This window comes from Heteronotia binoei, chromosome 5, assembly GCF_032191835.1.
Source record: "Heteronotia binoei isolate CCM8104 ecotype False Entrance Well chromosome 5, APGP_CSIRO_Hbin_v1, whole genome shotgun sequence".
In the NCBI taxonomy this organism is placed as follows: Eukaryota; Metazoa; Chordata; class Lepidosauria; order Squamata; family Gekkonidae; genus Heteronotia; species Heteronotia binoei.
In genome coordinates this window covers 155,200,514-155,225,199 of record NC_083227.1, presented here as the reverse complement: position 1 = coordinate 155,225,199, position 24,686 = coordinate 155,200,514, and the positions used below count along the sequence as shown (strand labels likewise).

Below are 24,686 nucleotides of genomic sequence, written 5' to 3'. Positions count from 1 at the left end.
GGCAGCTTCATGTGTTCATGTGTGTGTGTGTTCTAAATTGGATCTAGGACAGTTCTCATCAGAAAGAGGGGGGAGAAAATGTCTGCTGGGCACTCCATTATTCGCTATGAAGACTGATTCCCACAGGGTATAATGGAGAATTGATCCATAAGTATCTGGGACTCGGGGGGGGGGCTGTTTTTTTAAGGTAGAGGCACAAAATTTTCAACATACCCTCTGCTCCTCTCCTCAAAACACCCCCCAAGTTTCAAAAAGATTGGACCAAATGGAGGTAAGGCATTCAAAAGGCACATGGTCCCTTTCAATGTGATTGCCAGAACTTCCTTGGGAATTCAATCGTGCTTGTCACACCCTTGCTCCTGGCTCCACATCCAATGTCCCCAGATATTTCTTGAATCAAACCTGGCAACCCTAATAGAGAGCCATACTCACACTTACCAACAATTAGGGGTGCCAAGTCCAATTCAAGAAATATCTGGGGACTTTGGGGGTGGAGCCAGGAGACTTTGGGGGTGGAGCCAGGAAGCACTGAGGTGGAGCCACGATGTGACAAGCATAATTGAACTCCAAAGGGAGTTCTGGCCATCACATTTAAGGAACAGCACATCTTTTATATGCCTTCTCTCCACTGGAAATAGGATAGGGACATCTTCTTTGGAGGCTTATAGAATTAGACCCCCTGATCCAATCCTTTTGAAACTTGGAGGGTGTTTTGAGGAGAGGCATTGGATGCTATGCTGTATATTTGTGCATCTGCTTCAAAAAACAAACACCCCCCACCCCCACCAAGCCCCAGATACCCGTAGATCAATTTTCCATTATACCCTATGGGAATTGGTCTCATTAGGGAATAATGGAGTGCCTAGCAGACATTTCCTTCCCCCCCTTTCTGATTACCCTGAAGTGGGGGGAGTGCCTCCAGGCCAGGGGATTACCTCCCCCCACCTGGGGATTGGCAACCCTACCAACAGTCCAAAGAGCCACATTTCCTTCCATCTCTGGCACTTCAGGGAAGCTTGCAGCCTATTTGTTCCTCTGGCAGCAGCTATTTCAAGGTAAGAACCACACACCCCATTTGTCAAGGCTTACTTCTCTGAAACATAGGGCAGATCCACAATGGGAAACACTGTTCAGAAGAGATGAAGAAGATATTGGATTTATATCCCGCCCTTCACTCCGAAGAGTCTCACAGCAGCTCACAATCTCCTTTACCTTCCTCCCCCACAACAGACACCCTGTGAGGTGGGTGGGGCTGGAGAGGGCTCTCACGGCAGCTGCCCTTTCAAGGACAACTCCTACGAAAGCTATGGCTGACCCAAGGCCATTCCAGCAGGTGCAAGTGGAGGAGTGGGGAATCAAACCCGGTTCTCCCAGATAAGAGTCCGCGCACTTAACCACTACACCAAACTGGCTCCCAAGCCACTGTATAGAAGACTCAGATTCAAATCTCCACTCTGCCATGGATGCTTACTGTAAGAACTTGGACCAATCATTCTCAGTTTAGTCTACTTCACGGACTTATGATGATGATAAAATGAACGAAGAGAGAACTGCATATGCGGCAGTGATGAGCATAAATAAATCTGGCATGGATATCTATGAAGTGTCACTACTGTTGTTTCATATCCTAGTAACTTCATCACAGTAAAAAGATGGGACAGGAAGAAAAGCCTTACATGAATGTCTGCATGAACATATAACATATGAACATATGAAGCTGCCTTATACTGAATCAGACCCTTGGTCCATCAAAGTCAGTCTTGTCTTCTCAGACTGGCAGCGGCTCTCCAGGGTCTCAAGCTGAGGTTTTTCACACCCATTTGCCTGGACCCTTTTTTGGAGATGCCAGGGATTGAACCTGGGACCTTCTGCTTCCCAAGCAGATGCTCTACCACTGAGCCACCGTCCCTCCCCTTGGGAACAGATGCTCCCTGGGGTATGGCAATTTCAACAAACCTCAAGCAGAGTTCTTACAAATTGGGCTTCTTTCCTTTTTGCAGCTGTTTCTACACTTCCACAACCCCCCCTTTTTTTTTTGAGAAAAGGAATGGCCATAGAGCTGGAAGGCCAATATTGTTCCTGATGAACACCGCAAAATAAATCATGTTCTAAGGTGGGATATAATTGTAACACTTTATACCTTATAATGGATTTATTTTTAACTGCAATTGGAGGCTTTGTGTATTGTGTACAAACTTTTTGCTGCTGCCCTTCTTTCCCCTCTTTCCTTCATGTTTCATGGTGCCCAAACTGAGCAATTTACTGACTGTTAAGCATTTGAGGAGATCCCACTGCACTCCTATTTTGTTTTTGTTTTACTGTTGCCCCCCCATTAGCAAGGCACACATTTTGTGTTGCCCCTCCTCCACATGCAAGTATTACTTTCATTTAGCATAAGAGTCTTCTTGAAGGGAGGGTGTAGAAAAAGAGGAAGGAAGCTGAGGGCTTGAGTGAGAGCAAAGATAGTGCAAGAACAGTTGTAGCAGCCGAATCTGCTATGATTCTTCAGCCTCCACCTCGGAACACAACTAGGATTTTATCAGTTCTTCCTGCAATCCCAATCCACAATTCTTTTTAATCACAGTTTCCACAGGCTACGGAACTAGTTAGCAATGGCTCCTTGGCAGAAAACCGATAAGAAAATTGGAGTGGGTATGTATCCTGCAGTCTTTGGTAACTCTTTGGACTCTTCCAGTTTTCGGGTCAAAGTACTGAAAAACCCGAAGAGAAATGTACCGTTAGATCTGTTGATAAATAGGCTAGCAGCTTTGCGTTGTTTTGTTAAGTCTGTTCTGAATCCATGTATTTCAAAGCAGCTTTGGATGATGTAGCTTCCTTCCATGACCTTTTTGCTTAGTTGCAGAAAAGTAACCCAGAGGCCTAAGGAGAAATAAGCTTCATCATTAGGTTGATGTTTGCTGGCTTTCAGATTTAAAGCATGCAAAGTCTTTGTTATGGGGTAACTAATTTGGAGCTTTGAAAACTTGTTTGCGGGCAGCAATGGAATGATGCAACATTTCTTGTTCACTCCAAGAAATGCAGCACTTTTATTTTCAGCATCCCAGGCCTTGATGCTTGAACTTCTTAATATGAATGACTTGTGTCTGCTTGTACTTTTGTGACAACTAAAGCCTGTTTCATCTGCATGATTTAGAGAGTTCTTCTTGGCAGAGATTTCAGGGGTAATTTTTGTGCTAACCTAATCGACTTTTTTTTTTATCATTTACCTCCATTTGTTATCATTTACCTCCATTTGAAACCTGTGTAAATTGTGTTCATGGCAGGAAGGCAATGTGCACATGTTGATCATTTAGAAGCTGTACGAAAGGATGCATCTAATGATATGATTTCTGGGATGAATGCTGTAAGCAGAACTCTTTTCTTTCTTGAGGTTTCATTTAAATGGCAACGTTGCAAAATACTTCAGATCTCACAGTCGGCTTAATGGTTGCTGTTGCAAAACTAATTAACTGAGAGATTGACTTCTGTTTGAGAACAAGCCTAGGACCATGCAGGGATCTCCCACACTGTGGCGCTTACCCCATGTCAGCATTAAACTAGTTTTCCTAGAGTTTATACAAGTATGGGAAAGAGCCATCATTCAGTGGTGTCCTCTGTTGTGATACAGAAGTTCTCATGTTACCCCAGTGGCAAAAGATGGTGCAGCCACAGGTGATGAACATATGAAGCTGCCTTCTACTGAATCAGACCCTTGGTCCATCAAAGTCAGTATTGTCTTCTCAGACTGGCAGCGGCTCTCCAGGTTCTCAGGCTGAGGTTTTTCACACCTACTCTCCTGGACCCTTTTTTTTGGAGATGCACAGCTTTTCAATTCCTTCCTTCCATAGGAAATCATGAAGGATAGGGGCACCTTCTTTTGGGGCTCATAGAATTGGACCCCCTGGTCCAATCTTTTTGAAACTTGGGGGGTATTTTGGGGAGAGGCGCTAGATGCTATACTGAAAACTCGGTGCCTCTACCCCAAAAAACGGGGGCCCCCCAGAGCCCCAGATACCTGCGGATCAATTCTCCATGATTTTCTATGGGAATAAATCTCCATAGGGAATAACAGAGTTCCCAGCAGACGTTTCCCTCCCCTCCCCCCGCTTTCTGACGACCCTGAAGCGGGGGGAGGGCCTCCAAACCGGGGGATCCCCTGCCCCCACCTGGGGATTGGCAACCCTAGTCTAATGCTGCCCTGCACACTTCGGCCACTGACCTCTTTTTGCAGCACAGGGCAAGATTCTGAACATATGAAGCTGCCTTATACTGAATCAGACCCTCGGTCCATCAAAGTCAGTATTGTCTTCTCAGACTGGCAGCGGCTCTCCAGGGTCTCAGGCTGAGGATTTTCACGCCTACTTGCCTGGACCCTTTTTGGAGATGCCGGGGATTGAACCTGGGACCTTCTGCTACCCAAGCAGATGCTCTATCACTGAGCCGCCGCCCTGTCCCATGCCAGTGAAGTAACCAACGAACACAGTTCCTTGTTTGATAATAATTGAAGAATCCTGTTGATTTTTCTGGCCAATAGTTTGGGTTACTTAGTACAATACTTTAAAACGTAAGGTATTTTGTTCCTATTTTGTGACTGATGATCTGTCTTGGGGTTGTTGTGTACTGTCTAATCCTGGCAAGCTGCACTGATTTCACTTTTTGTGGTTTTCAAACAACAAAATTAAACGATTATGCTGGGGGGGGGGGGGATTACTGATTTATTGTGTTATTGCCAAACAGCTCCTGAGATTTCATGAGTTTTAAACTACAAGTCTGATTTAGTTTGAAAGGCATGGTATAAACTTATATTTTCTTTTAACCCATAAAGTAGTTCAAAAGTTTTTGTTTGTATAACAAACTCATTCTACCAAAATGAACTTGAAACAAAATTAAGATTCCACAATTTGGATCATTCTGTTATTGCTGTGAGCATCTCCGTCTCTGGAAAAGTTAAAGTACAATGAGATAAACATGGATTGCCAAAGCTGCTATCACAAAAGAATAGTTGTGAAATCTCAGCAGTATTAAATCCAACTAAGGATGCAGTGGGCCTACTTCATGAATGCCCAACAGACAGAAGCCTAGTTTATGTGATTCTTGACTCTATTTCCATAGAGGGAGAAATAAATGGGCACACAGCCCTCCGCACAGTATGAGGGAACGGGCCTTTTCAATCGCAGTTCCACACTGGTGGAACCAACTACCGGATGAAGTGCGGGCCCTGCGGAATCTTGTTCAATTCCGTAGGGCCTGCAAGACTACCCTTTTCCAGCTGGCCTTCTCTTAATGTGGGTTTTAGTCTACTACATACGGCCATCGTAAATGACAAGAGGAGAACATCTAGCACCTGTAAGTGTTAGCTTTTAACTTTGATGGTTTCAATTACGTTGGTTTTAAATAGCAACAGTTATGAACTATATATTGTATTGATAAAATGTTTTATATTGTAATTATGTATTTATTATATATTGTGAGCCGCCCTGAGCCTGCTGCGGCGGGGAGGGTGGGATATAAATAAAATATTATTATTATTATTATTATTACTACTACTATTTGACAGAGTAGTAGTGGAAGCGTCCTTCAGGGCCACTCTGGTCAGACCAGTCTCAGTTGTTGCTCTAATGAAGGCACTCACAAAGACAGCCGGTTCAACAAAGTTGTATTAGGGTCAGGCAGATATCATAGTCAAGTCACAGTCCAAGAATCATTCACTTACAGTCAGTCCAGCCAGGCAAAGGTACAGATACACAGTCCAAATAGAATAGTCAAGTCACAGTCCTTAATCATCAATCCCTTATCAGTCCAACAGCACGCCACGCTCTATCGGTCTGTTCTACTCCACACCAGATAGACGTTAGGCTACTGTATTTGTATCCCCCTTAACCAAATCACATTGTTCGTTGGTTAATGGCATTCACATAATATTCACATGCTTACACTTAAACACCTGTATGCAAGAGTTACACAATCCTTTTAGCAGTTCCAATAAGCCATAAAGCTATAGGATACTGTCACTATTATTAAGAAGTCTGCTGCATTCCTTACCAGACTAGGGTCGCTAGGTCCCAACTGGCAGCCATTGGGGGGATCCTATCCAGGAGTTTACCGTGTGTGCGCAAAGTGCATGGGGTACTGACACCACCTGGAAGTGGCATTGTGATGTCACTGCCATTGGGGGATGATGCTCCTGTTTTGGGGCAAAACTCTATGGTTCGTAGCCAATTTTACCACAGAGTTTTGCCCAAAAACTAGAGTATTGCTGTGTGATGTCAGCAATGTGATGACATCACTTCTGGGTGACACATCACAGCTCCTTCCAGGCCAGTTGGGAGCGGCTGTCAGTGGAGAAGCACTCCCCAAAAAACGGGTTCCCCTGCCCCTGGCGACTCTATACCAGACTTTTCACCGCTACCTCAGCTGAATATACTAACTGCAGCTGTTAGGATTAGTTGTAATAGAGAGGAGCTGAAATTTTAACAACCTTAAATAAAGTCCCCTTCAGGCTATTTGCTCCTTAATTTTGATCCTGCTGTCATAGGTGGATTGAAATGATATTAGACCATTTTTATTTCTGAGATGAGTTATAGAATGCAAAATGCCATTCACTAAAAGAATTTGTAGCAGTGGAAAGTTGTGTATTGGCTGTAGTTTGGGTGTAAGTCAGAAACATAGGCCTCTTTTATCACTGCTCTTCCATCGTTACAGTGTAAATCAGTTAGACTCTTGACATTAACATTTAAGCCAGCGTCTGGACCTTTGTAAAGAACATAACCGCCCCCCACCCCCAATATATTATATTATGCACACACGGCTTTTTTGGTAGAAAAAGCCCAGCAGGAACTCATTTGTATATTAGGCCACACCCTCCAAATGCCAAGCCAGCCAGAACTGCACGCACACACATACACACACATCTTCCAGACGTGCAAATGATTTCTAAGGTTTGCTTCCCTTGAATAAAAACAGTGTTGAGAGTTTACATTTGGAAATGTTCTGTATTTAGCATAATACGATAAATATTATTTCTTCATACCTTGTCACATAATCAAGAGTCCTACGGCACTTTAAAGAATACTAAACTTGCCAGGGGAGGGTAGGGTATAAATGTGATACAATATTTAAATAAACTGTAATGTAAGTTTTTGTGGGCTGCAGTGTGCTTGATCAGATGCTAGCTACCCCATGTCTATATGCTAATGTCATTCTGTATACTTGCCAACTCAGGATAACATTTGATGCATCTGATGAAGTAGGTTCTCATCCACAAAAGTATAGACTGAATTTCGTAGTCTTTAAGCCATATAACAGGACTTTTTGTTACTTTTGTTAGAAGAGATTAGCACAGCCATCCAACTGAAATTGGTAAAGCAACAGGGTTTCTGTAGGGATTTTTCCTTATACTTCTGTGACTGATAATCTGCATAATAAATTTTAATGGTGTCTTGAGCATTTAAAATAATTTGGGAACATCTACAATAAATTTCCACTTACTCAATTAGAAACATCAAGCCTACAAAACCACTTCCTTTGTCAGTTAGTTTGATGTCAACACGCTAGAAGTTTGTTCTTTCTTTTTTTTTTTAAGGTCCCATCCAGCAAGCAAGAGAATACTGTCATTCGGTTGATGTTAATTTGGTTTTGAACTTCATTGACTCTTTTCTTAACACATTTACAATGAATAAATTTGCAGGAAAAACTCTGCATGTATGTTCCTATGTTGGTTTATTTTAAAGCCCAAATCAATAGGAAATAGGTAAAAGGCCCCTGTTGAAGTGACCACAAACTGTAATCCTCCTGTATGTCTGTTGCTGTAATACTGACACTATTGACTTAATAAAATATGTAGAAGTATGCAGTTCCATGAAACCTGTGTCTGTGGATATTCAACGTATTTTTATATGGTGTAATTGGGATGCTTTTTGCAATGTAGGTTGGTTAAAATGCCTCAGCTTGAATTAAGCTCTTACTGTAGACAGGGAACTCTCAAGTCTTTGCTGTTAAGTTAAGCCTCTCCTACCAAGGCAATGAAGATGAGTGGAAGAATAGAGAGCATAATTCTTAACCATGCACTTAATAGGGTGTATATACAGAAGGCAAACTTTGGATTTAGTATTCTATTCTGAACAGGAGTTTGTGATCTGATAGTAGTAGGGTTGCCAATCCCCAGGTGGGGGCAGGGGATCCCCTGGTTTGGAGGCCCTCCCCAGTTTTCAGTATAGCATCTAGTGCCTCTATGGAAGGAAGGCATTGAAAAGGTGTGTTCTCCCTTTCAATGTGATGGCCAGAACTCCCTTTGGAGTTCAATGATGCTTGTCACAGCCTTGATCTTGGCTCCGCCCCTAATGTCTCCTGGCTCCACCCCAGTCTCCTGGCTCCACCCCCAAAGTCCCCAGATATTTCTTGAATTGGACTTGGCAACCCTAGATAGTAGACAAGCTTAGCATAGTTCATTTATCATAATGGACCACAGTTCAGTAATGTTGTTTAAACCAGGGGTGTCGAACACATTTGTTACGAGAGCCAAATTTGCCACAAATGGGACTTTGTGGGGCCGAGCTATGCATGTCATAAAATGTTATGCCTGGTAGCAGAGATATAAACTTTATAAAGGATACAGATAAACACAATTAAGGATAGTATGTTTTAACCTAAAATACAAACATGCTTAAAACTCTTGTGATATTTTGTTTGAAATGGAAAGGTGGGGGAATAGTGGGATTTGGCAATGCAATTTTAAAAATAAAACATCAAGAAAAAGCACAAGCAGAAACATACAAACTGAAAATATAAAATGCTCTGAGTCTAGGAAAACATGAAATGACTGGGCATTGCAAGCTTCTCTCTTCCCTCCCCCTCGCCAGTCTGTTCAGATTGGCAATGGCTCTCCAGTGTAATATCCTCCTTTTGCTGTGGTTCCCAGGTTAGAGTACTCACTAGACACCAGTTCTCAGGTCCATTCGTAGAGATGAGCTGGGTCAAAGTGTCAACCCTTTATTTGCAAGGAACTTCAACTGGCCATAAATGCTGCAAAAATGAAATTGCTTTAGCTCCACTCCATTGATACATTGCAGTACAGACAAAGTTGCAAGGAAAACATGGAATGGGTTTTCCATTAAGATCTCTTGGCTAATAGACAGACCAGTTTATCTGGGTGCAGAGACCTTAATGGAAAATCTATTCTGCATTTTCTTTGAAGCTTTGCAAGTCCACAAGATCTTCCAGCTGAAACAAGGAAAGACAAGGCAGAAGGAGCTGGGAATGTTGTTGGCAGCCTTGGAGCTTCAAAGGGTGAGGACAGGAGGGGGGGGAGAAAATGCCTTGGTTCTGACTGACAGGGCCAGCTCTAGAGGGGGCACATTGGGTTCCTTCCCACGGGCGGTGCCTGGGGGGGGCACCGAATTGGGTGCTCCCCGGGGAGGCAAGTGAGAGGAGCAAGCCAGCAGCCCGGCAGATCGGCTGCTTTTCCCGCCTCTCTCTCTTGAGGAGAGGCGTCAAAAGCAGCCCAGCACCCCCCATCTGCCTCCCTCCCCATTTAAAGACCCATTTAAAGACCCATTTTTTTACTCTTGCCCCCCATCAAAAATATGTAGATCCATGTAAAAAGCATGAAGGTTCTTTCTACCATATGTGGTGGACTTGTGAAAGAGCTAAAATGTTTTGGCAGATGATTCAACAAGAGATATCTAAGATCCTGGGATATGAATTCAACAAAGAAGCAGAGACTTTTCTGCTGGGATTACAAATGGAAAAATTTCCAAAAGAAGATAGAACTTTAATATGGTACTTGCTCTCAGCTGCTAGGACATTGTATGCGCAGTTGTGGAAGCAAGAAAGAATACCAGAAAAATGGGAATGGACTATAAAAGTTATGTCATGGAGTGAAATGGACAAACTAACAAGAAAACTAAGAGACTGCGATTTAGAACTTTTTAATCGGGAGTGGAAGAAATTCAGAAGATATGTAGAAAAAGAGTGGAAGATAAAAGGACATTGGACAATTTTTGATGATTAAGATTTTTAAGATAAGAATATAACTTTTGAAGGGGGGATCTTTTTCTTTATCAATTTTTGTTTTTTCTTGATAGTTAAAGGTACCTTTAATATCTGTTTTTTTTTTTTAAAAAATAACACTGGCGGGGGTCAAGTAATGGGGGGAGGGGTGGGAGGAAAGTAAGATGTGGGGTAGAATGATGTTTTTTTTTTATCTTAAGCTTTTTATAAGTTGTAGATATAATTCTACTACCATATGTTACTAATAAAAATTGTTTATACAAAAATATGTAGATCCAGCCCTGCTGACTGAAGCCCTGGGTGGAGCAATGAGGATTCTGGAATTTCTGGTGCCATGGGGTGGGACCAAGGCTCAATGGCAGAGAATCTGCTTTGCATGTAGAAGGGGCTTAGTTTAACCCCCAATATATCTGGTTTGCAAAAGATCTGGTAGTACATGAGGTGAAAGAGTTCTTCCTGAGCCCTGAAGAGCCTCTGTCATTCAGAGCCACTGCTACTAATCTTGGCTGACCAGCGGTTTTGCTTAGTATAAGGCAGCTTCATGCGTTTGCAATGTGTATTCTATATGGCTGAGTTGATTCTCCCCTGAATATGGATTAGGGTTGCCAAGTCCAATTTAAGAAATATCTGGGGACTTTGGGGGTGGAGCCAGGAGACTTTGGGGGTGGAGCCAGGAGACATTAGGGGTGGAGCCAAGATCAAGGCTGTGACAAGCATCATTGAACTCCAAAGGGAGTTCTGGCCATCACATCAATGCCTTCCTTCCATAGGAAATAATGAAGGATAGGGGCACCTTCTTTTGGGGCTCATAGAATTGGACCCCCTGGTCCAATTGTTTTGAAACTTGGGGGATATATCGGAGAGAGGCACTAGATGCTGTACTGAAAATTTGGTGCCTCTACCTCAAAAAACAGCCCCTCCAGAGCCCCAGATACCCATGGATCAATTCTCCATGATTTTCTATGGGAAAAAATCTCCATAGGGAATAACAGAGTTCCCAGCAGACATTTCCTTCCCCTCCCCCCGCTTTCTGACGACCCTGAAGCGGGGGGAGGGCCTCCAAACCAGGGGATCCCCTGCCCCCACCTGAAGATTGGCAACCCTAATATGGATCTACCCAGTTTTCTAATGACTGTTGGCAGAGGGAGTTTTGCCACCATGGCTGGTATTCTGGTGAAGCCCTGGCCAGTCTCTACAATTGTGAATAAATAAACTGTGGCAGTGGATATAGCTCCTTTGCTTATTAAGCAGCTCAGGGCAATGAAACGGCGGTGATGGCTACAGTGGTGACAGGCCCCTCATGGTGAATTCGATCAGGTCTATACCAGTGCCCATGTTTAAATCTATTCCATGATAGTGATGGGAACAGCGAAGGCACACTTCACTGCCACGCTAGGATCCGCAGAGAGGCGTTCTGAATGGGTTGATCATTGTCTCTGATTCTTTTTGAATGGACTGATGTTTGTTGAATGTGGGTCTAGATGGGGATTGGGAGGTTTGCTTGAAGCCCTCTTTGATTAATTTGCAAAGCATTTTGCAGGGGGGTGGGGAATCGCTCACATTTGTTCCAAGGTGGACACCACATATAGTGATCCAATTATATGCAGAAGTTTCATTTGTTGTTGTGTTAGATATGTTTAGGCCAGTTCAGCATGAGGACGTGAATAGGATGCTTGGACAGAGTGATCTATCATGTCTATCTCAGCTTTTGTCTGCCTTCGCTGATTAAAGCTGCCAGGGAGTGAGTGAATGGCCATGAGAGATTAGAAATGCCTCTTTAAGAGAGGATGTCTCCAACCAGTTGAAAAGAGGATACGTCAAGGCTGTTACTTAAGAAGCTTTCCCTTGGTCTATTTAATCTTCTATCTGGTGACCAATATTAAACTTCTAGGTAAAGTGCTCAATCAGAAGGTGTCAATATAGCGTCAGAGACTCCGAGATGATGCTAATTATTCAATCTGATTTTCATTTGGGAGGGACGGTGGCTCAGTGGTAGAGCATCTGCTTGGGAAGCAGAAGGTCCCAGGTTCAATCCCCGGCATCTCCAAAAAAGGGCCCAGGCAAAGGTGTGAAAAACCTCAGCTTGAGATCCTGGAGAGCCGCCGCCAGTCTGAGAAGACAATACTGACTTTGATGGACCAAGGGTCTGATTCAGTATAAGGCAGCTTCATATGTTCATATATATATATATATATAAGGAATACAGGCTGCCTTTATTGTCTTCTGTTGTGGTTGATGTATTTTTGGAGACGGAGTACGCCCTGTTTAGTTCTCGTGGATCTTTCAGCAGCATTCAGTACCATCAGGGCTTTTTTGGTAGAAAAATCCCACCAAGGACTCATTTGCATATTAGGCCACACCCCCTGACATCACAATTGTTTCACACAGGGCTTTTTTTGTACAAAAAGCCAAGCAGGAACTCATTTGCATATTAGGCCACCCCCTCCCCTTCCCCGACACCAAGCCAGCCATTTCTGTATGTTCCTGCTCAAATAAAGCTCTGATAGGCTCGGTCCAGAAGGGCAGCTTTGGGCGCACTGGAAGCGTCTCAAATCAGGCCAGTTCAAAATGGAGCAGCCGGATCCCAATCAGATGCTCCCGTGCAAGTTCTGTGTGGGAGGCACCGCGGCATGGTCAGATGGCTGTTGCACACCATCCTCATGGGTGCGGTTTGGGTTTCTTTCCCCCTCGTGCGCATATACACTCATGTTTTCATGTGCTATGGTCAGGTTTTTTGTTTTTTTTTTAAAAGAATACTGGTGAGCGCCTAGAGCAGATTGGCGGGTTCACACCACCGATCTGCCTTGCTTGCACGCTCCCGCATTCAGACGCCCAGAACAAATTTGCTACCGCTTCTCAAATGGTACCTCAGAGACACCAGAGGATGGGGCAGATATGGGAGTCGGACGGGCAGCTGATGTGCATGTTTGAGCTTGATTTTTAAATCATTCTGCAAGCCGTTCCTGTGTTGGCTTACACTGCCTGTCTGGACCCAGCCATATAGTATCTTTTTAGGTTACCTGAGTGGGTTTGGTTTGGGTGGTCTTTTTTTGTCCTGGAGTTGCCAGCCTCCAGATGGGGGCCTGGAGATCTCCTGCTTTTATAACTGATTTTCAGCTGGCAGAAATCAGATCCCCTGGAGAAAATAAATGACAAACAATGTACAGTGTTCAAATAACTAACAATTTCTCATAATACGTTGAAGAATATTCACACGCCATAACGTAGTAATATCAGTCAATTTGCAAATATAATAAATTTCCATATATTGAAAAATGCCCAGTCCAATAAACTTATCCAGTCTGATAAAGTGCTTGCACTGCATTTGTTTGTCTTATCAACAATCCAAATTCCAGACATCTCAAAACCACCTCTGATGTTACTCGCTAGCTTGTCAGGCATCCCCTGGAGAAAACGGCTGCTTTGAAGGGTGGACTCTATGGCATTTCAGGGGCCTTCAGGCCCCACCCTGCCCTTTCCTGGATCCACCCCCAAAGTCTCCAGGTATTTTCCAACACAGACCTGGCAGCTCTAGTGCTGGATCTGCTTCTTCTTGTATGGTGGTTTCGGAATGTGGTATCAGATGGATTTTTGCTCCATCCTGTGGCTTCTAGTTTGTGGCATTTCACGAGGTCTATCTTGTCCACTGTACCATTTAATATCTATATAAAACACCTCAAGAAGGTCATCTGGAGATCTGGGCTTTCTTGTCATCAAAATGCAGGTGGCACTCGACTTCCTTCGTCTTGCCAACAGATAGGCAGCCATATTCCGTATCAAGTGAAGATGGTGAATATTTCTGCTTTTAACGGCAACCACATGAAGAAGGTGCTTGTACAATCGATATAGGTTGTCTCACTGTCTGAAATATGGATGGCCATGAGAGCAAGGGTCTTCTCATCAGCAAGACTGCAATGTCACTCAAGAAAAGTCCGCACGGTCCACTTTCCTGTCAGCTTTTCATAGACAGCTGATTATTTTTCCATTTTGTTTTTACCATCAATTCACAGCTGACTATGGTGACCGTGTGGTTATGAAGGCAAGAGGTGGTTTGCCGTTGTCTGTCTTTGCCCTGCAAACCTGATATTCCCTGGTGGTCTTCCATCCTGATCAAGGCCAACCCTGCTTAACCTGATGAGATCAGTCTTGCTTGAGCCTGGATGCTTTGGAGGATATTTTATTTACTGTATCTATACCCTGCCTTTCTCCCCAGTGGAGAACCAAACATAATTCTCCTGTCCTCAGTTTTTTTTTCCCTTACAATAACCCTGTGAGGTAGGTTTGGTTGAGAGAGCCCAAGTTTACCCAGTAATTTCCCATGTCAGAGTGGAGATTCTTCCAGATACTAGTCCAATGCTCTTAACCATTACATCACACTGCCTCTATGGCATTTTTACCTTGCTGAGCTTCCCAAAACCCATTTTCCACAGGCTGTACCCAGAAATCTCTAGGAATTTCCTGACCCAGAGTTGCTTATGCTGTTGTCAATTGTATGCGTTTACTGTTGCTTGTGATTATGATAATATTTGTTTGCTTAGATGCCGGTTGAAACTATTTTTCTGATATTTTAGACTGTTTCAAAATCTATTTGTAACCTTCCTTAGAGACTCATTTTCAGGCTGCAGGGGTGGAGATAGCAAGGCTTTTTTTTATAGATATAGGCATAAACACATATACACTTAAAGATGGGAGTTGTGAGAAGCAAAATGCACAACAGCTTTGCTTATTGTTGTTGCTATGAAACTGTAGTTGTTGGGTGGTGTGTGTTGTTTTGCTTTATCCGGAACCAGCTTTCTGTGACCTTCGCTGTATATTGTCAAAAGTGCTGGAAAGAATGCCACCAGAATTGATTTCTGAATTACAGTGAAGTAGGAGGACGAGAGGAGAACTTTGAACAATTTGAATCTATTAAATGTGTGTTCAGAGCTAAAGTATATTGACTCTTGAAAGTAGTTCAGCACAAGCCAATTTATTTTAGATTGAAAACCTTGCTCCCACTAGGGCATAAGATTAATTCTCAATCCTGCCTTCTTAGTTTATTGACTGAAAATGTTCAGAAGATTGGCTTCAAATATAGCATTTTAGTCTCTGAACAGTGTTTGGCAAAAGGTCCAAGGCCCATGAAGTCTAACTGTGGTGCCTGATCAGGGGGGAAAAAAGGTCCAGAAAAATTCCCACACTTTTGAGACATCTAACTTTTAAAAGTTAGTCACAAACCTTTCCTAAATGTACTTTTCAAGTGCGACTTTCCAATTATAATTAAACAGGATAATTTAGCGCTGTGACTAAAAACGCAGCTATCGGTTGATTCTCTTCATGTCTTGTTGATCTCAATCTAAAGTTGTCACTTCCGCACCCAGTGCTGAGCTCAAATACTATAGGTCTGAAACTGACAAAATGTTTTCCCCCTTGTATTTTCACAGCAATATATAATTTCAGTGCCGCTCAAGTGCCTCAGTTGTCTCTGCATATCGGTGATGTAGTCCATATCTTGGAATACTCTGAAGGTGAGAAACGAACGTTAACAAAACAACTGTCTTTGTTGGTCATGATATTGTTGTAGTGAAAGTCGTCCTGCATCATCCCTCTGAACCACGCGGCAAAGGAAGGTTTCCTTTGGCAGTATTTCCATTACTGTTTTCTTGAAATGTGTGGCTGCTGGCCAAAATATCTGTTTATTAGTAGCAATCAAAGTAGCAACCCACAAGGACTCCCTCCACCGGTTCTCCTCATGCTATCTCCATGTTTCCTGCTTCTTTCCCACTTACCTTTCCCAGTTCTCCCTCATCTGCTGCCTTTTGTTAGAATTGGTAGTTATTCTGACCGACAAAGGATTTCTCCAGTCAATAAGGAACTGAATATACAGCTTCTGATCACAGGTCAGAGTACTAAGGGAGAAGTTTAAGCTTGTTGCTAGTTTGTTTTACAGTTGCTTGTAATAAATTCCGAGTTAATGAAGTTAAGCCGCTGTTGTCTTTGAAGGATCCATTAAAATGTGGTGTCAGAAGTAGTTTTGTAAAGACGATGAAGCTCGAGCACAGCTTTCAGGAGGCATCAACCACAGAGAGGAGCAAGTAGATATTCCAGTCATGGTAACCAGCCTAATTCTAGTTCCTGGGTCCCTTGACGTAAAAGATGATATTTTCAGTAATGGGATGTTTTCCAGAGTACAGTAGAAGAATTACAAAATTGCCACAGATTAGAAGGCAAGGAGAAAGAAGGCAAATTTGCAATTTCATTGACTGCAACAGCAAAAGAATGTTACTTCAGCAGCATCTCAATATACCAGCAGACAGGGAAAATCCCTCCAAATCATTAGAAACACTGCAAAGCCATATTGATACTATCAGAAATGTTATAGAAGAAGAAGATGATGGTGATTTTGGATTTATGTCCCCCCCTTCACTCCAAAGAGTCTCAGAGCGGCTCACAATCTCCTTTACCTTCCTCCCCCACAACAGACACCCTGTGAGGTAGATGAAGATATTGGATTTATATCCCGCCTTCCACACTGAAGAGTCTCAGAGTGGCTCACAATCTCCTTTACCTTCCTCCCCCACAACAGACACCCTGTGAGGTGGGTGGGGCTGGAGAGGGCTCTCACAGCAGCTGCCCTTTCAAGGATAACCTCTGCCAGAGCTATGGCTGACCCAAGGCCATGCTAGCAGGTGCAAGTGGAGGAGTGGGGAATCAAACCCGGTTCTCCCAGATAAGTGTCTGTGCACTTAACCACTACACAAGACTAGCTCTCAGTAGACAAACATTCTGTGAGGTGGGTGGGGCTGGAGAGGGCTCTCACAGCAGCTGCCCTTTCAAGGATAACCTCTGCCAGAGCTGTGGCTGACCCAAGGCCATGCTAGCAGGTGCAAGTGGAGGAGTGGGGAATCAAACCCGGTTCTCCCAGATAAGTGTCTGTGCACTTAACCACTACACAAGACTAGCTCTCAGTAGACAAACATTCTGTGAGGTGGGTGGGGCTGGAGAGGGCTCTCACAGCAGCTGCCCTTTCAAGGACAACCTCTGCCAGAGCTATGGCTGACCCAAGGCCATTCCAGCAGCTGCAAGCAGAGGAGTGGGGAATCAAACCCGGTTCTCCCAGATAAGAGTCCGCGCACTTAACCACTACACCAAACTGATTATCCATATCTCTTTATTAAAAGTGAATACAAATCTGTCAGAAACCACAGACTAGTATATAGCCACGCTGTATAAAAAGGCAGATTCATATGAATATGACAAGTTGCAATAAGACCCTATCGGAGACAGATTGGTCATAGGCTCAAAAGACAAAGGGATACAAATGAAAATGCTGCACAGAGGCCTGCACAAACTCTGCAAGAAACAGATATATGCAAATAATGACAACTTTCCATTCAAATGCGAGTGAACCACATGTCAGGTGCCACAAATATGCATTATAAAAGTGAATATAATATTCAACAAAACCAATTTAGGTAGAAAAAGCCCAGCAGGAACTCATTTGCATATTAGGCCACACAGCCCTGATGCCAAGCCAACTGAAACGGCATTGCTGGGCATTCCTGCTAAAAAAAAAGAAAAAAAAGCCCTGATTTAGGTATAATATAGAGCCTAGCAGATCCCAAAATTAAAGTTTGGAGATTGTGGCATACAGAATGATTTGACTAAGCAAATGTCCAGCTTTTGCTACTGTGTTTAGAGACTGTTGAAGCAAAAACGTTATGCCAGAGTTAACAAATGTTAAAACTCCTTTTCTCCAGTCCTTCCTTCCTTCTCACAGCTTTCCCCCTTTCCCTGTTTCCTTCTCTCACTACAGACCCCAATTTCCTCCACTTTTGCTCTATTTTTTATTTCCACCCCCCTCCATCCACTTTGCTTCCTTCTCCCTCGCCTTCCTTCTTGTCTTTCTTGACTTCCCGCTTAGTCCCCCCCACACACAAATAAAACCATAGCAGCCATTTTAGTTTCCCTAGGCAACCACAGAAAACACCAGTAATGTTTTCTGCAGTTGCCAAGACAATCCAAAATGCCTGTTAAGATCTTGTGGGGTAGTAACATGAAATCTTAACACAACTAAAGGAGGGACAAAAATAAAATTTAAACGGGTTGAAGAATATCTACTCAGAAACAAAATATAAAACAGCTAAATATTGCAAAACATATGAGTTGATGGGTCTAATATACATACAGGTGAATATCCACAGAGAAAGAGTTTGAGGACGGGTGTCATATAGTTGAGATTGAGAAAAAAAAAATCCTTGGATGTTTCTAGCATGCTTACAGCCAGCAGGTGTCTCTCTTGAACAACAAACATCAGATGAAAACTATATTCTTAATGAAATGCTTTGTAATGGTGCAGCGATGGCCCGTGGGCAGGATTCCGTTTACAACATTTCTTTGCCTGGGATGTGACTATATCTAAGTTCCGATAGCTTAATTCTGTGCTGGGTGTTCTCCAAATGTCTCTCCCTTTTTTATTGTCCTTTATGCTATGAAACGTCTTCCGTATACACTTTTGTCCATCTTCGGTAATGGTAGAAGGACTTAGCTCCCTCCACCCCCCCATAGTGTCATCCCCTTTGAGCTTCCATAAGAAACACCAGATTCAAAGGAAGGGACACAACAGCGCAGCTAAAATGAGAATCTGAGACATTTCTATCCTGCCTGTATTTGCTGACAACAGTACTAATTCCTACCTTATCAACTGCTTTTTAAAAAAGTGTGTGTGTTTGTATGTATTAGTGTATTGTATGTTCTACTAATACAATGTACTAGTAGGATCAATATTTCAAGTTAACTAGCTCCTGAGCAACTGGGTGACAAAGTATGTGCTCCCTGTTTGTCTGTTTAAAACATTTTTAGTTCACATAGCTCCACAAATATATGCTTCAAAGCAGCTTGACAGCATAATAACAAAGTTGTAATAAAACATCAAAGAAGAGAAACATGCCAAAGCCGTTCGTTGCCAACACCTCAGAGAATCTTCACTCCTGGCTTAATTAATACCTGGACGGAATAGTTAAGACTAATTACAGAGGAGAATGATTTCTCTTTTCCACTAGTAACAGAGAGTACTTGTTTCTGCTGTGGCATACATAGGAGTTTGCTCACAGGCGACTGAACCTTGACGGCTGTCACAGAAGCTATACTTGAGCCAAGGTAGCTTTCCCCTTTAGGAAATGGCTGTCAAAGCAATTGAGGTTTCTGTGAGTAAGTTGTAGTCCTGTCTGACAGACCTATGAGGCAAAACGAGCCTCTGATAAAGACGGGGAGGGGGTAAGTAGGGGGTTAAAGAAGGTATGAAGGCTTTTTGATCCAAAAGAGAAGTAACATTGCCCCCTCCTTTAAGCCCAGGTAATTTTGGATTGTTTTAAATGTCTACAACTGGATAGTGGTTATTATGGTAAATAAAAACTAGAAATACCATGTACGAGTTGCAGATAGCCAAGTGCTCTTTGTCTGGCTAAATAATAGCATACTAAAATAAAATATTGACAGATTGGTTTTGGTGTGCAGCTGCCCATAGCCTACCTATTTCAGGAGGTGGGGGAAACACACTCTTCAGTTAAGTGCCAGTCTCTTCACGAGGGGAAAGATTCCTGAGGTTCCATTACAAAGTTAGAATATTTGTTGGGGAACAGCAACAAAGGCTCTGTATCACAAGTGTGACAAGGGGTTTTATATCTTCGCAATGCATGTCAGCTCTTTTCTGTTTGCAGCTACAGTACTTAGGAAGAAGAGGTTTTAGCCTCTCCCATGCAGTTTTTGAGTCAACAATCTGACTTCAGAGCAGTGGAGCCAATAGGGAATCTGTGGGGTAGTTTGTGGGTGAGAAAACAGAAGAAGAAGAAGACGAAGACAACAACGACGACTGCAGATTTATACCCCGCCCCTCTCTCTGAATCAGAGACTCAGAGCGGCTTACAATTTCCTGTATCTTCTCCCCCCACAACAGACACCCTGTGAGGTGGGTGGGGCTGAGAGGGCTCTCACAGCAGCTGCCCTTTCAAGGACAACTCCTGCAAGAGCTATGGCTGACCCAAGGCCATTCCAGCAGCTGCAAGTGGAGGAGTGGGGAATCAAACCTGCTTCTCTCGGATAAGAGTCCGCACACTTTACCACTACACCAAACTGGAGGAAGGGAGGAAAATAGATGGGAGACGAAGGAGGGAGAGGTGGAAAGAATCAACTTTAATTTTAAATGCATTCTCCAAGGAGAGTCCTGCTGGATCAGGCAATAGTACATCTTGTCCAGCATCTTGTCCCACACAGTGGCCAACCGGTTCCTCTGGATGGCCAGCATCAGGGCGTATTGGCCGAGGCTTTCCCTTGATTTGCCTCCTGGCTCTGGGATTCAGAGGCTGACTTTCTCTAAACATGGAGGTTCCCTCTAGTCACCATGAATCCTCCACGAATCCCCTTTTAAAGCTGTTTATTCCTGTGGCCATCACTACATCCTCTAGTAGCAAATTCCACATTTTAATCACTCATTGCTTAAATAAGTTCTTCCTTTTGTCTGTCCTGAATCTACTGCCCTTCAACTTCTTTGGATGCCCTCAAGTTCTTGTAGTTTGTGTGAGAGAGAGAGAAGAAGAAGAAGATATTGGATTTCTATCCTGCCCTCCACTCCGAAGAGTCTCAGAGCGGCTCACAATCTCCTTTCCCTTCCTCCCCCACAACAGACACCCTGTGAGGTAGATGAAGATATTGGATTTATATCCCGCCCTCCACTCCGAAGAGTCTCAGAGCGGCTCACAATCTCCTTTGCCTTCCTCCCCCACAACAGACACCCTGTGAGGTAGATGAAGATATTGGATTTATATCCCGCCCTCCACTCCGAAGAGTCTCAGAGCGGCTCACAATCTCCTTTGCCTTCCTCCCCCACAACAGACACCCTGTGAGGTAGATGAAGATATTGGATTTATATCCCGCCCTCCACTCCGAAGAGTCTCAGAGCGGCTCACAATCTCCTTTGCCTTCCTCCCCCACAACAGACACCCTGTGAGGTAGATGAAGATATTGGATTTATATCCCGCCCTCCACTCCAAAGAGTCTCAGAGCAGCTCACAATCTCCTTTCCCTTCCTCCCCCACAACAGACACCCTGTGAGGTAGATGAAGATATTGGATTTATATCCCGCCCTCCACTCCGAAGAGTCTCAGAGCGGCTCACAATCTCCTTTGCCTTCCTCCCCCACAACAGACACCCTGTGAGGTAGATGAAGATATTGGATTTATATCCCGCCCTCCACTCCGAAGAGTCTCAGAGCGGCTCACAATCTCCTTTCCCTTCCTCTCCCACAACAGACACCCTGTGAGGTAGATGAAGATATTGGATTTATATCCTGCCCTCCACACCGAAGAGTCTCAGAGCGGCTCACAATCTCCTTTCCCTTCCTCCCCCACAACAGACACCCTGTGAGGTAGATGAAGATATTGGATTTATATCCCGCCCTCCACTCTGAAGAGTCTCAGAGCGGCTCACAATCTCCTTTATCTCCCTCCCCCACAACAGAAACCCTGTGAGGTAGATGAAGATATTGGATTTATATCCCGCCCTCCACTCTGAAGAGTCTCAGAGCGGCTCACAATCTCCTTTACCTTCCTCTCCCACAACAGACACCCTGTGAGGTAGATGAAGATATTGGATTTATATCCCGCCCTCCACTCCAAAGAGTCTCAGAGCGGCTGACAATCTCCTTTCCCTTCCTCCCCCACAACAGACACCCTGTGAGGTAGATGAAGATATTGGATTTATATCCCGCCCTCCACTCCGAAGAGTCTCAGAGCAGCTCACAATCTCCTTTCCCTTCCTCCCCCACAACAGACACCCTGTAAGGTAGATGAAGATATTGGATTTATATCCCTCCCTCCACTCCGAAGAGTCTCAGAGCGGCTCACAATCTCCTTTACCTTCCTCCCCCACAACAGACACCCTGTAAGGTAGATGAAGATATTGGATTTATATCCCGCCCTCCACTCCGAAGAGTCTCAGAGCGGCTCACAATCTCCTTTACCTTCCTCCCCCACAACAGACACCCTGTGAGGTAGATGAAGATATTGGATTTATATCCCGCCCTCCACTCCGAAGAGTCTCAGAGCGGCTCACAATCTCCTTTACCCTCCTCCCCCACAACAGACACCCTGTGAGGTAGATGAAGATATTGGATTTATATCCCGCCCTCCACTCCGAAGAGTCTCAGAGTGGCTGACAATCTCCTTTCCCTTCCTCCCCCACAACAGACACCCTGTGAGGTAGATGAAGATATTGGATTTATATCCCGCCCTCCACTCCGAAGAGTCTCAGAGTGGCTCACAATCTCCTTTTCCTTCCTCCCCCACAACAGACACCCTGTGAGGTGGGTGGGGCTGGAGAGGGCTCTCACAGCAGCTGCCCTTTCAAGGACAACCTCTGCCAGAGCTATGGCTGACCCAAGGCCATGCTAGCAGGTGCAAGTGGAGGAGTGGGGAATCAAACCCGGTTCTCCCAGATAAGAGTCCGCACACTTAACCATTACACCAAACTGGCTCTCCATATATATAAACATTTTTTGTTTCATCAACTATCACCACCTATGCATAATTTTTTAAGTCTCTATCGTGTCCCACCTTAGTCATCTCTTTTCTTAACTGAAAAGTCCCAGACTCTTCAGACTCTCCTTTTAGGGAAGGTGCTGCAACCCCTTAATCATTAGGGTTGCCCTCTTCTGTACTTTTTCCAGCTCTGCAATGTTCTTTCTGAAATAAGGTGACCAGAATTGCAGAGTATTCCAAGTGAGGCTGTAGCCAAGAGGCACTGCTTAGCTTGTGGTATCACCCCAAAGGCAGTTGTCCCCACTATTGACCTGAATCAGAGATCCCAAAAAGACAGGCCAAGTAAGAACACTCTCAGCCCGAGCAAAAGAGCCAGCTAAGGCTCATCACAAAAGATTTCTGTCAAAGGTTGCAAAAGGCGTCCCCCCCCCACGGCAATTTCCAGTTGCTCCCCGCCCAGCAATGGAATGAAAGTGACAATGAGTTCCATCAGGTAATGTATCTGCATTCTCAAAGCTGGATGGCAACAGCTGGCCAATCTTCTCCCGTCTCCAGAACCCCACCCAATCCCTTTTGTGTGATACCCCTGTTAATGCACATATCCATTGTAGACAAACCCATCCTTCCTGTCTCTGCCCTCAGAGTATTGAGGTAAAATTAATCTAAACATTAAACCCTTAACAATCCTTTCCAACACCCATCATTCCCACTTTTTGTCTAAACCTGGGAATCAATTCGTTCCAGAAAGCTCATCAACGATAATTAAACCCACTACATTCCAGGAGGGGAGACCACCCCTTGAAATCCTATAAAAACGAAGCAAACCATGCTCTGGTGTTCAATCTGAGGGTGCCTATATAGATTACATCCCCAAAATCTCTCCTTTGGGTCTCCTTCTTAGCATGACATGTTGGCCATTCATGCTATCTTCTACATGGACGTCTGCACATCTGGAAAGGTAGTATCACCCTATAACTGCTCTTAAATGTCTCTATTTTTCACTCTTTATATGATTGTGCATATACTGTGGTTGTGTAAGTGTGATTGTAAGCCAATATATCTTTAGTAAAATTTGTAAAAATCCTTTTCAATCTGGAGTCTTCTTACTGAGCTTGACCTTGGTATATAAAGGTGTGTGATCCCTGTACCCTCTTGGCCTCCCCTGCCTCATAGCTAATTTTCCCAATATCAAGACCGGAACATTTCCAGTAACAAGGCCATACTATACATCTATACAGGGCATTATCATATTGGCCATGTTATTTTCACTATCTTTCCTAATAATCCCTAATATAGAGTTTGCCTTTTCACCACTGCAGCACATTGGGATAACCGAGTGAGCTGTCTATTATGACTCCAGGATCTTTCCTACTCTCAATCTCATCAACTTCAGAGCCCACTAGCCCATACTTAATGTTTGGACTTTTTATTCCAGTGTGTATTATCTTACGCTTATCAACATTGAAATTCACTTGGTTTGGCAGATCAGATCTAGAAAACAGGTTTTGAAATTAATACAAAATTATGTGAAAGTGCAAGATGATTTCCTGGAAATCAAACAAATCTTTAGAATTAATTCAAGTCACGCAACCCGTAATAGATTATCATGCGATTCCTGGAGGACACTTCTGCACTGGATCCATTCCAGTCCGGCTTTTGGCCGGGTCACGGGGCGGAGGCAGTTCTGGTTGCCCTCATGGATGACCTCATGCGACATCTGGATCAGGGCGGCTCAGCAGTGCTGTTGCTATTAGATCTGTCGGCCGCATTTGATACAGTTGACCATCAGCTACTGTCTAGCCACCTCGTCAATGTGGGGATCCAGGGGTCAGCCTTACAATGGATGGCCTCTTTTCTCCAAGGTCGGGGACAAATGGTGGTCAAGGGGAAGAATCATCCTGAAGGCACGCGCTTATATGTGGTGTGCCACAGGGTGCGGTTCTATCCTCGATGTTATTTTACATCTATATGCGCCCCCTTGGTCAAATTGTCAGGAGGTATGGACTAGGATGTCACCAATATGCAGGTGACACCCAGCTCTATCTAATGATGGGTGGCCAGTCTGACTGTACCCCGGATAATCTAGACCTGGCTCTTCAAGCCATAGCCTCTTGGCTCAGGCAGGGTCGGTTGAAGCTGACTCCGACGAAGACGGAGGTTCTTTAT

The 24,686-nt window shown here is 44.0% G+C and overlaps 1 protein-coding gene across 1 annotated transcript in view; it reads left to right on the top strand.

Moving 5' to 3' along the window:
- Positions 1 to 2,448: 2,448 nt before the first annotated feature.
- DOCK2 (dedicator of cytokinesis 2) overlaps positions 2,449 to 24,686 on the top strand; it is a 536,841-nt gene continuing 514,603 nt past the window's right edge. Inside the window, exons 1-2 of the mRNA XM_060240619.1 lie at positions 2,449 to 2,652; positions 15,432 to 15,515. Of these exons, the coding sequence (XP_060096602.1) occupies positions 2,613 to 2,652; positions 15,432 to 15,515 (124 nt within the window). The 5' untranslated portion in view covers positions 2,449 to 2,612. The remainder of the gene's footprint in view (positions 2,653 to 15,431; positions 15,516 to 24,686) is intronic.